This window comes from Schistocerca americana, chromosome 2, assembly GCF_021461395.2.
Source record: "Schistocerca americana isolate TAMUIC-IGC-003095 chromosome 2, iqSchAmer2.1, whole genome shotgun sequence".
NCBI lineage: Eukaryota > Metazoa > Arthropoda > Insecta > Orthoptera > Acrididae > Schistocerca > Schistocerca americana.
Genome location: NC_060120.1, coordinates 485995423 through 486008159, shown reverse-complemented (window position 1 = coordinate 486008159; position 12737 = coordinate 485995423). Strand labels below are relative to the sequence as shown.

Genomic DNA, 12737 nt, shown 5'->3' with positions numbered 1-12737 from the left:
TCTGGAATGTTGTAAAAACACTACAGTCCTAGAAACACATCCACTTAAAAGGGGTCATGAAAGGAAGGTATAGAACAATAATTTAACCGTAGGTCATTTTTCCCCGTTCAAATTAATTACTATGCTAGGATGTACAGAGAGACCTTAGAAATCTGAAAACACAAAGATAATGTAATAGAAAAGGAGGAGGATTGAAACTGGACAAGTTGTGGGCTTTAATGCTAAATAAAATAAACAGCATAAACTCTTCTCCACCACAAGCTTCACAAACAAATTAGTGAACTCTGTGATCTTGGCCATTGGTCTGATAACATTATTGTAAAGGTTAAAAGTTATTAAATGAGACTTGGAACCAGTAGTGCATTGCCAAGTCAGAATCTGGTCATGACAAAGTCAGGCATTGACAAGTGGAATGCGTGCTCAGCAGCTTAACAATTCCAATGTGTTGACAGACTACACCATGCTAGCCTGCAGAAGTTATTGTAGCTGATTACAACAACAGGGTTGTTGCCCAGCGCTGAACAATTTACATGACCCAAAACACTGATGTTACCGTGAAATCAGGAGGAAACAGCAGTATTTAACTGCAATTGAATCAGCTCTTCATTGTTCGACCAGCGGTGCAGTATGTGATGCCCAGCCTGTGTCAGTTGAACCCGTTGCCTTATCTGTGCCACCGGGACTACTATCTGGCCCAGCTTGGACAGGCATCCCTGCTCTTCAGCATTGGTCCAGACTTTGACTCTGGGCAATGCCATCACCATGCTGCTGCGACACCGAGACCTTCTGCAGTAGAGAAGAATGTGGCTGTCTGTGAATGAAGCATGGCCGTGTCATATTACCTCAGGTGGCATACTTGAAACACCAGCTCAGCACTGTGCCTCCCAGGCAGGCATGCACTCCATTCACCATAAACCATCACCTGTAGTTACGACACTGAATGTTACGAAGGAGTACCTGACCTTGGCAGAAAACAGAGCACACTTAAGACTGTTTGAGCTGAATAAGTTAATGAAGAACTGTTGTATGGTCACTGGTGGTTTGTCTGGAGCTTTTCCACACCACACACTTGCCCCTAAACCATCTACAAACTTGTACAACACCCAGAGAAGATTCGGACACACCCTCCAATATTTATCCATGTTCCCCTTTTGCACTATTATGATAATATGTATAACAGTTAGACTTTCTGAGCTTGTTTCACCAAACAAAAATCACAAAGAATGCAAATACTGGCCACAAAAACCTGCCTAGTTTGACTTTTTCTGCCTCTACCAACACTTTCATTGCTCTGTTTCCATAATAACTCTGTGATAAAAGTTTAGGCTGTTTGATTTTGAAAAGAAATTGTCAGTTTATCAAACAGTAAATGCTGTCCATATTGTGTATACATCTTCCAAGTCATAACCTTCATATAAGATTGGAAAGATCACGTATAGGAAACAGGGAATGCTTATTTTTATTCATTGTATTGCTTGTAAACCATGACATTCTTAATTTCTTTTTTCCACCCGTGTAGTTCTATGACAGATGTGAGATTAAAGACACCGTATTTGAAACCATTGTAACTGCTTTTACATAAAAGATTAATACAGATTTTTTTTGAGACTGTTTTAATCTCTAACGGTATTAGATTTAAACTGAGACTGTTTCAAGTGCCCAACTGACTTCATTAACAAATTTTTATATTGATGCTTTGGCACATTTTGTTCTTTATTCTAGTGTCCATAATTCACATTTTAGTTAATATCTTTTTGGCAAAGCTAGATGGCAATGTGGTAAGACACTGTATGTACATTTGAGAGAATAGGGGCTCAAAAACCTATCTGGCCTTTAAGGTTTAGGTTACATGGTTCCCTTAAATTGCCGAAGACAAATTCTGGGATGTTTCCTTTGAAACAAACACTGCCAGTTTGCTTCCCCATCCATTCCAGTGCAAGCTTGGGCTTCATCTCTAATAACTATGTTGTTGACAGGGCATTAAACTATGATCTTCCTTTCTTTATATTACACAGCGAATGTGAAAGAAAATTTATGTACAACATTTTAATTCAGGAAAACTTTTGTTGTAGGCTATCAAGAGGCATACATTATCTAAAAGGCACCTGAAACGGCTCATATTGGCACGCTCCAACCATTTTTCTACTTCATTTCTGAGTCTTGATGAAATGGAGTCATATGCAGAAGAGTCAACATCTCCAGTATACTATATGCTTCTGGAAGCACTGGGTAGGCATGTGTGTTAAAAAAAATTATCTCAACTTCAATGCCAACAATGAGTGAGACCCAACATTGAAGATAAATTTCATCTTATTAAAATAAATTCATTTCTTCCAAATTAATTTGCCTAGTGTTACACTGAAATACACTGAAAACTTGTCCATTCAATAGAAAGTTCCTATTTCCTGTAACAGACTGTTTGTGGAAGTTCATTGCTGTGTTCAGAACTGTTAAATAAATTAAGTGCACGAGCTGAATACCCATTTGAAATTTGGTTGTAGTGCACATATTAGATGTCTTTTCTGTCTCAAATGTTTTCAGTTAAATTCTGTTATTTAAAGGGGGACACTTTTGTATTCTTCTCAGGTTTGTCACTGAATTCAACTACTAACTGGGCAGAATATTAGCCTATCACATAATGTTACATTGATACTATGCCATTTAGTAGCAGGAAAGCACTGAGTGTAAGGAGCACATTAAGTAAGATATTTTCACAGGCTCTATAATGTGCTAATTTCAGTTCTGTGTCTGTCATCAAGCTGCACCTAACTAAATGAGATATGTATAACTCTCTTGCTATTGAGAAAAACTAGAAATATGTTCCCATTATAGTTAACTAGGTTAGAGCTAGTGTTCCTTAAGATTTTATGGAACAAGCAATAAATTTTTTTTGCACCCATTTTTACTTTTGAAATGTCTAGTCTACATTCAGTAGAAATTTTTGTAATTCACTCTTTGCATTCATGAAGAAAGAAACTTCAAAAATTCAGCACTAGTTACAGCTTCATAATATTTATGTCCTTTATTCATCATGTTTTCTTTAAGATAGTGATGATATGTGCTGTCAGTAATTGTTTTCATTCCAAGCAGGACTTCCCGTTATAGGTCTATGGTGCCTTACATCATTATGTCACTTCTACATACTATACGTGAAATGCTATGATTTGTGTGTGTGTGTGTGTGTGTGTGTGTGTGTGTGTGTGTGTGTGTGTGTGTGTGAGAGAGAGAGAGAGAGAGAGAGAGAGAGAGAGAGAGAGAGAGAGAGAGAGAGAGAGAGAGAGAGGTTTGGACAAAGATTGGAAACACCATGAGAAATGCAAGCTTGAACATAAATGCAGGTGCTATCCAAGCCTGCAGGTTGTGCTGCTGTGTTTGACCATGAACGGCACCTGTCAATGTCCTTAATATGTTGCAAGTGTCAGTATTGATCAGAACAGTATTCTGTGTTCTGAGTGCATTATGTTGGATTGAAATGAATTTGACTGTGTGCAAATTGTTAGTGTTCATATGGTGGGCACTTCCATAACTAAGGTAGCCGAAGTGTTTGGTGTTTCAAGAGGCACAAAATTGAAGATTAATACCGCATATAGGGAATGTGGAAAAACATCATCCACTAAGTCACAACATGGACAGAAGTGTATTCTGAGTGATTGTGACAGATGGTCATTGAAGAGGATTGTGTCAAAAAATAAGAGGACTACAGCTGCAAAAAGTCACTGCAGAACTGAATGTTGTACTCATGAAGCCTATCAGCAGGAAAACAACACAAAGGGAGCTCCATAAGACCTGGACTATGCTGAATTTTGTTTCACGCTGTGAGTTTATGACCCAAGAGTAAAACGTGGTGGAGGTTTAGTAGTGATCTCAACAGCTATATCATGGTGTTACATGGGCCTCTTGATCACTATGTGAGGTCGCTTTACTGCCAAGAATTATGCGACTATTTTGACTGATCAGGTCCATCCCATGGTACAGTGTTTGTTCCCGAATGATGATGCTGTATTCCAAGATGACAGGGTCCCTGTTCACACAGCTTGCATAGTCCAGGACTGGTTTTGTGAGCATGAGGATGAATTGTTGCATCTTCCCTGGCCACTGCAGTCAACAGATCTCAGGATTATTGAATCTCTGTGGTCTACTTTCTTGGAGAGAAGGGCGGGTGATCACTGTCCAATTCCACATCCTTAGCTGAACTTGTCACTATTTTGACGGAAAAATGTTAGAATATACCCTTGGAAACCATACAGGACCTGTATTTATCCATTCCAAGATGACTGTTTTGGAGTCCAATGGCTTTCCTACACTGTTTGAGGCATGGCAATGTGGGGCGACTGGATGATCAGTGAAACCAAAAAACAAAATTTTGAAATTCGAAAATATTATGAAAAGGATAGACTGCTACTTACCATATAGCGGAGATGTTCAGTGACAGATAGGCACAACAAAAAGATGGTCAAGCAAATAAGCTTTGGATCAGAAAGGCCTTCGTCCGAATTAGATAATATACACAAAAAACACTTGTGCAAACGCAATTCACACACACATGAACACAGTCTCTTGCTGCCGAGGCCGTACTGTAGGCAGCAGTGCATGATAGGATAAGCAATCTGGGTGGTGGAGGGTAAGGAGGAGGTGAGGGAGGGATAGCAGGGTAGAGATGGGGGAATGGTAAAGTGCTGCTTGTAGGAGGATGCCAGTATAAGGTGGAGAATAGGTTAGGGCAGCTAGGTGCAGTTAGGAGGTTAGATGGAGAGCAGGGGTAGGAGGAGTGCTGTGGAGAAGGAGAGAAAGAAAAAGACTGGGTGTGCTGCGAAGTGCTGGAGTGGGAAGAGGGAAGGGATAGGTGGTTGTAGGACAATGACTAATGAAGGCTGAGGCCAGGAGGCTTATAGGAACTTAGGATATATTGCAGGGAGAGTTCCCACTTGTGCAATTCAGAAGAGCTTGTGTGGGAACGAATGATCCAGATGGCACAGGCTGTGATGAACAATGTTGTGTTGGGCAGGGTGCTCAGCAACTGGGTGGTCCAGTTCTTTTTTGGCCACAGTTTGTTGGTGACCATTCGTGTGGACAGAAAGCTTGTCTGTTATCATGCCCACATAGAACACAGCACAATGGTTGCAGCTTAGCTTGTAAATCACATGACGGGTTTCACAGGCAGCCCTGCCTTTGATGGGATAGATGTGTTTGTGACGTGACTGGAGTAGGTGGTAGTGCAAGGATGTATGGGACCGGTCTATGCATCTTGGTCTATTGCAGGGATACGGGCCATGAGGTAAGAAGTTGGGAGCAGGGTTTGTGTAGAGATTGACTAGGGTAGTGTGTAGGTTTGGAGCATGGAGGGCTCGGAAAGATAGTGGGTAGGAAATTTTTCATTTCAGGGCGCTTTGAGAGGTAACCGAAACCGTGAAGGAGAATGTGATTCAGTTGCTCCAGTCCTGGGTGGTACTGGTTCACTAGGGAAATGCTTCTCTGTGGCCGTACAATGGGACTTCGGGAGGTGTTAGATGACTGGAAATATAAGGTGCAGGAGATATCTTTCTGTACAATGTGATGAGGGTAATCGTGGTCTGTGGAGGCCTGAATGAGACCCTTGGTATATTTCAAGAGGGACTGCTCATCACTACAGATGTGATGGCCACAGTGGCTAAGCTGTATGGAAGGGACTTCTTGGTATGGAATGGGTGGCAGCTGTCAAAGTGGAGGCATTGCTGGTGGCTGGGAGATTTGATGTAGACAGTGGTAATGAGGTAGCCATCTTTGAGGTGGGGCCCAGTATCAAGGAAGGTGGCTCTTTGGGTTGAAGAGGACCAGGTGAGGTGAATGGGGCAAAAGGTGTTGAGGTTCTGGAAGAAAGTGGATAGAGTCTTCTCACCCTTGATCCAGATCACAAAGGTGTCATCAGCAAATCTCAATCAGGTGAGGGGTTTGGGTTCTGGGTGGTTAGGAAGGATTCCTCTAGATGACCCATGAATAGGTTGGCATAGGATGGTGCCATGTAGGTGCCCATTGCTGTGCCCTGGATTTCTTAATAGGTGATGCCCTCAAAAGAGAAGTAATGGTGAGTGAGGATATGGTTTGTCATGGTGACCAGGAGTGATGTTGTAGGCTGGAATCTGTTGGGCACTGGGAAAGGTAGCGTTCGGTAGTGGCAAGGTCATGGGCATTATGGATGTTAGTGCATATGGAGGTGGCATCAGTAGTCGTGAGGACGGCACCATGTGGTAAAGGAACAGGAACTGTGGAGAGTTGGTGGAAGAAATGGTTGGTATCTTTTACATAGGAGCCTATTACCCACAAACTACCCTTACACTTAACTGGACAGTTCTTGTAATACGCTTTACCTTCTGTGGTATGGACTACTGTTCAAAATTAAAGAATCCTAGAAATATCTGAAGATGTAAGGTACTATTTTACATTAGCATGTAAATTTAATGAACTTGCATTGATTTAGAATAATGCAGAATCATTAGCAACTTTTTTGCTGTTGAAACAACATAGAAAGTGGTGTTAAATATCCAAATATTCTTGTCCAGAGCAGGAGCAGACAACATGCCGTTGTTGAAAATTTTAATGTGATCTGAAACATTGTCCATCTGAAGATGGACATGATAGCCCAAAACCGTTTATGGAATTGATATAAAGCATTTTAAAAGTATCTGTGGCTGATTGGGTATTCATCACCAATCACTAACAGCCGCCGAGTTCACTTGTTCCAGCATGGATTAAAAAGCATCTAAATGATAATGTTTTCAATAAAAGTTGCACGCTCATAAACTGACATGCACCTATAAATGCTGACAACAGAAGAAATCTGGAGAAAGTAAATCAGTTCTGGGATCTTTCAGAATGTGAAATTTTTATCATACCTAAAAAGAACATTAAAATACTTCTTGGTGACTTCACTGCACAAATTGGGAGGGAAAAGAAATTTAGGACTATTGTAGGAATATCCAGTGCACTCAAGAACAAACAGAAATGGTGAAAGACTGATCAATATGCGTAAAATGTTTCAGTTAAAACTCGTGTCCACACATTTCTGCAAACTACCAAGAAAAGCCAGAACTCGGAGACATCCAAATCCGAACCTAGGAGAATTTCAACTGGATCACGTAGGTATATCGAAAAGTTGTATCATGGAAATAATGAATGTTAAAACAGTCAGAAATGGGGAATTCGATTCAGATCATTATATCCCTAAGATTAAAATAAAATTTCTCCCATCTAAAACTAGAAAGGCGACCAAGAAAGTGATCAGATACAACACCACTAAAGCTAATATTACAAAAAGAAATATAGAAAAATATAGAGAAGAAATTGAAGCAAGTAAAGAAGGTGAGTGGCGTGAACTCCAGATGCATATAACTCAAGCAGCAGAAAAAACTTTAGGATTGGCCAAGAATAATAAGACGACATGGTGGAATGAGGAATGTGAAGAAGCACTAATACAAAGAGCTCAAAAATGGAGAAAATGAGGTGTTTGAAAAAAGAGGAAGACTTTGAACAATTCAGACAACAAAGAAAATAAGCATGAAAAATAATCTGGAAAATCAAAAGAAACTTTGAAAATTCTCAGCTTATTGAAATAGAAGAAAATTTCACCAAAAATAATACTAGAAATTTTTACCAAACTTTTAAACACATACTTAAAGGATTTCAGGGAGCGAGTATTTTTTTCAAACATGAAACTGGCAAAATGGGATTAAATAACAAAATTATGAAATTTTTGCAAAATTTTTTGAAAAGCTGTTAAACTGTCCAGTTCCCACAGATAAATTAGAATTTCCAGTGACACTTCAAATTCTAGAGGAAGATTTCCCACCTACAAAGTTAAAAATTCCTGAAGCCATCAAAACACTCAAAAACAATAAAGCAAGTGGTGAAGACTGAATTACAGCAGAATTATTGAAGTGGTCAGAACCAAAAATCATAATGGATCTACAGCTGCTTTTTGAGAACATTTGGAAAACTGAAAAGATTCCAGTTGAATGAAAAACAGCATTAATCCACCTGCTACATAAAAAGGGAGACAAACAAAATGTCAATCATTACAGAGGAGTGTCACTTCTGCAGTGGCATACAAAATATTATCAAACATTCTCCTGAACAGAGTGGTAGACACTTTAGACAAACAACTGGGAGAATATCAGGGTGGTTTTCAAAAAAGAAGATCCTTTGCAGAACAAATTTTTAAGTTAAAGTCAATAATTTGCCATAGAATGTTAACCACCAAACCAATAATAGTGTCATTTATTGATTTCAAGAAAGCATTTGATTGTATAGACAGAGAAACAATAGATAAGGTCATTAGAGATTTTGGTGTTAAATCAAAATTAGCAAATATAATTCTTGAAACACTAACAGTACAACATCTAAAGTCAAATTTATGGGAGAAATACATCAGCCATTTGAAATAAAAACTGGTGTTAGACAAGGTGATGGTTTATCACCTTTACTGTTTAATTGTGTTCTAGAAAAAATTGTAAGTATCTGGAATTCGGAGTTAAAAACTCACAAGATTGAACCAATAACTCAAGGAAGGAAAACAAATGGAATTAAGGTGAACTGCTTGGCTTTTGCGGATGATTTTGCAATTCTTTCAGAAAACGTGACAGAAGCAGTTATTCAAATAAACGTTGTAGAAAAAATAGCAAACAGAACTGGTCTCAAAATTTCAGCGGAAAAAACAATTCATGACAAACACAAAGAAAAGTGCCAAAATTCATAGAAACACAAATAGGTGAAGTAGAGTGAGTATATAAATTTAAATATCTGCGAGAAAATATACAACAGAATAGACTAGAAAAATCTGTAATAGATGTAAGAATTAACAAAATGGAAAGAGCATATGGTGTGACCAAAAATATTTACAACAAGATATGTATATACTCTTATATTTCTGGAAGAAGAAATCGACAATAACATGGATTACAGAAGCAAGGAAAGACCTAGAAAGAAACAACATCAAATAATCAGAAATAGCAGAAAGAAACCATTTTAAAAATAAAATACTAAATTTGGAAGGCTTTCAACGCAGAAGAAATAAAAAAAATCAGGAACAACATGGACAGAAGAAAGGAAGAGACTTCATGGGGAGAAAATGAGGGAGTACTGGAAAAATAGGAAACAACAACAAAGGAAGAAGAAGAACTGAAGTTGTCAGCGTGATCCTAGTTGGTCGATAAGATGGTTAATAAAAAAAAAAAATTTTTTCACCATTTGACTTTTAGTTATCTGGATACACTATTGCAGTTTAGACTTTGTCATTATCAAGTGAGCCATCATTGTCCTTTCAAAATTAGTTCATTTTATTTTGTAGTAGTACAATGGAACTTTGATTTTATGTTCTGCGATTTACATTTTTCACAATTCTACACCATAAATTCATAGCTGCTGTTAAAACCCTAAAGATCAATGCCAAAAATTCCCCAGTTTTATGGAGAGGGGAGACATGAAAGATGAAATGCTGACATAATCCACAATCGGCATTGCCAACACAACTCGCAACGTTTAGCTTCATCGCGAAATTATGATACAACTACTGCTAGGTTGCAATGGAAAAACAGGTCAATTGACATGAAGTGTTGTGAACTGAGCCAGTATCTCTCCTTGTGCCACTTATAACTCGGACTCATCTTTTTGCGTGTATTTCTGATGTACTGTACTCGGCAGCACCATCAATCATCAGCCTTTTAAATTCAGGCACTGAGTGTCGAAGGTTATAGTCAGTCAGAATAGAGGAAAAGACAGTTATTTCCAGCTAGTTAGCTGTTACTGGCTCACAGTCAGCCCACCACACTAACACATGTAGTAGGTTTACAGACCTTAGCCTACGAAACACTCGAAATTCCTAAAGCACTGGATTATAAAGTATCAACACACACAGGAGCTATAAATCAATATTTGGTGTGAGAATTTCATTCTCCTCCTCCTAGGGAGCAATTTACCAACACTCATAACATTCAAATCTCAAAGTCGCAAACAAACAAGAAAGAAATTTCAAAATTTTACATCACATTGTAGACCTGTTAGGAAAAAAAGTGGGTTTTGCCTTTTGTAATACTGTAGGGTATGTAATTGAAAAGACTATCACTTTTGCTAATGATATACGAGGTAATTGAGCCATTTCTGAGCACATGGCTGCCACAAATTATATCTTAAAGCACTTGGTTTTGATGGTTCTTTCATTTTATGATCACCTCGGAAATAGCAAATATCTACAGCCTACATTGTGTCATAAAATGAAATATGGTGAAAACTGCCAGATTACGATGACTTGGATGTTTGTTTTCCACCTGCAGCCAATAGCTGTATTGTATGGTGATGTCGCACTAATCAGTGGCTTCTAGCGTACAGAATGAAACAACATATTACTTGGTGACTTGTTCCAAAGAATGGCTGATGTAATTGTGTATAGCAAATGGACTGACCATGGCTTCCACTTAGGTTTAATTTATATAGTTAAACCTCTTACACACTTCACAACCATGCATTAATTTTACTTACAGCAGTTCCAGAATGTATCATGACTCTACCAACTGCAGCCAACACAGGCTACTCCATTTGCTATGTGCAGCACCACAATTAACAGGATGTGTTCAGTGGACAGTTGTTCATCTTTGTTCCATTCCTCAATGGTGTTTAATTCGTTGTAACAGCAGACAGATTGTTATAAATGTAAAACATTTCTGGGACAGAGAAACACTGAAATCACACCAGGATTAATTTTATTTCATATTAATTGGTATAAATAAGTACCACATGTGAAGCAAACTTGTGTGTATATACATGCCTCTACAAAACCTGCTGTGTTTACACTACAGCAAGCAACAAGTTCAAAGTGCAAATAGTATGCATTGACAATACTGCAGAATGCTCCACATCAACTGCACAGCACAATGAACAAGAAAAAGTATTCAAACAATACACTAGAGGTCACTGCCTTCGCTTCACCAAAATATGCTGCACTGCCACTGGCTGCAGATGGAAAATGCACTCCCCCACATATTAGATTCCAATGCCTTTCGCCATACGTCACAGTTTTCAGTTTAATTCACCATGTTCATCAATGTTTGCTTTTTTCTGGGTGGGTACAAAGAAAGATCTCAAAAATGTGTGTTTTGACATATAATTTGTGGTCATAGCATATCAGAAAATGGCTCATCACCTTGTACCCAGATGCAAATTTCAAATTTTTAACATGTTTATAGTTCCTGTAGCACATCTGTGATTTTTTAAGAACTGATGAAATTCATTCCCGCAAGTTACTGTATAATAGGAGTTTCATTGTAAATATAAAGAACATTATATTCAATACCAGAGAAGGAATCCATCCTGGATTTTCCATTGTTTGAACATTATATTCATTATTTTACCATTCAGGATCATTGAATTAATGCCATTTACAGATCTGGTTTGCTAAAGCACCAAATTAAAAAGTATTGTGTAGGTTCTCAAACATTTTCCGCAAATACTATTGTGTAAAATTAGTTGATTTCAAAAGGGCAGTAATGAATCAGTTGACAAAAGCTGCCAAAATTGAAACTGCAATAGTGCATTCAGAAGGAAATAAATAAGTCAAATTTATTTATTGGTCCTTTTATCTGCAATAGTGTGCTGTGTTACAGATACTTGGAAAGTCATGTGTATTAATTTCTTTGTTTGTCAAATGGTGAAGTATATAATGTAGACTTCAAGAATTAAAGATGTGATATAAACTAAGATAGGATACACATAAAGCAAATAATTATGTGAAAGTGTGCATTGTAATATACATATTGATATATTCACTTACTGAGTAGAAACAGTGATACTGCAGAACTAAGATTGTATGAAAGAAACATGAGAGTAATTCAGTCTTTTGTGACTGTATGAATTCTTATTTGGACCAACAGCATTTTGCTTTATTTCAAGCATTCAGTGGCCAGTTTTTCAGCTCTTACCTTTAGTTCCATGTGTTCTTCTACAAACAGGTATTTAATTTTTAGCACTATGCACTGCACTGATAAACAATACTTTCTCATTTACATGTTTTAGGGAGGGATGCAATGGAAAATGTAAACATTTAGTTAAAAATTCGTTACACCTATATTTATTAATGTGGAGATCTAAAATTTTGCATGTGAAACCAAAAGAGCTGTGTTTTAACAGAAAAATATAATAAAATAATCAGGATTAAAATTTTGCCAGAAATTTGAATTTTTAATATTTTATTGTCTTTTTTTTTATAAAGAGCCATAACTCAAATTCTAATCATGCAATTAGTCTGAAAATTTAATTGTTGTGTTCTGAGAAGGTTATAACACCACTGAACTACAGTTATTAATTTATGGTAAAAATTATATCACTAAAAGAGTATTTAATTTTGCACATCCAAAATTAACTTTTTTTCTACATAAAATCACCTAAAAATCAGAATGTAACAGCAGGATCTCTTATTTTTTAGTTCCAGGGAGACAGCAACTCATTGCAAACAGTTCCTGAAAATTTCATAGCATTAACATACATACTTTTTGAGAAAAGGTTTCTAATAATGTAAAAAATGGAAAACAGAGAAAATGAGGTTCAAAGATTTTCTTCTCATACTTCTACATGTAATAAGCTTACCTCAGTTTTAAAATCCTCCATACTGGTACTCCTCATCCTCCAGGTTTCTCTTCTCTCCTGTTTGAATCTGCCTGGCCTTATTTGCAGTACTTAAAGTCCACAGAATGTCCTTTTGGAGCATGTAATCCAAA

General features: G+C 37.6%; 1 protein-coding gene across 3 annotated transcripts in view; it reads left to right on the top strand.

The window, feature by feature from the left end:
- LOC124595935 (NADH dehydrogenase (ubiquinone) complex I, assembly factor 6) overlaps positions 1–12737 on the top strand; it is a 92466-nt gene that overhangs the window by 22583 nt on the left and 57146 nt on the right. For all 3 annotated transcript variants that reach the window (XR_006978263.1, XM_047134854.1, XM_047134855.1), the window contains exon 3: positions 2073–2229. Coding sequence is in view for 2 of the 3 variants with exons in the window: in XM_047134854.1 (XP_046990810.1) it covers positions 2073–2229 (157 nt within the window). In the remaining variant the exon portion in view is untranslated. The remainder of the gene's footprint in view (positions 1–2072; positions 2230–12737) is intronic.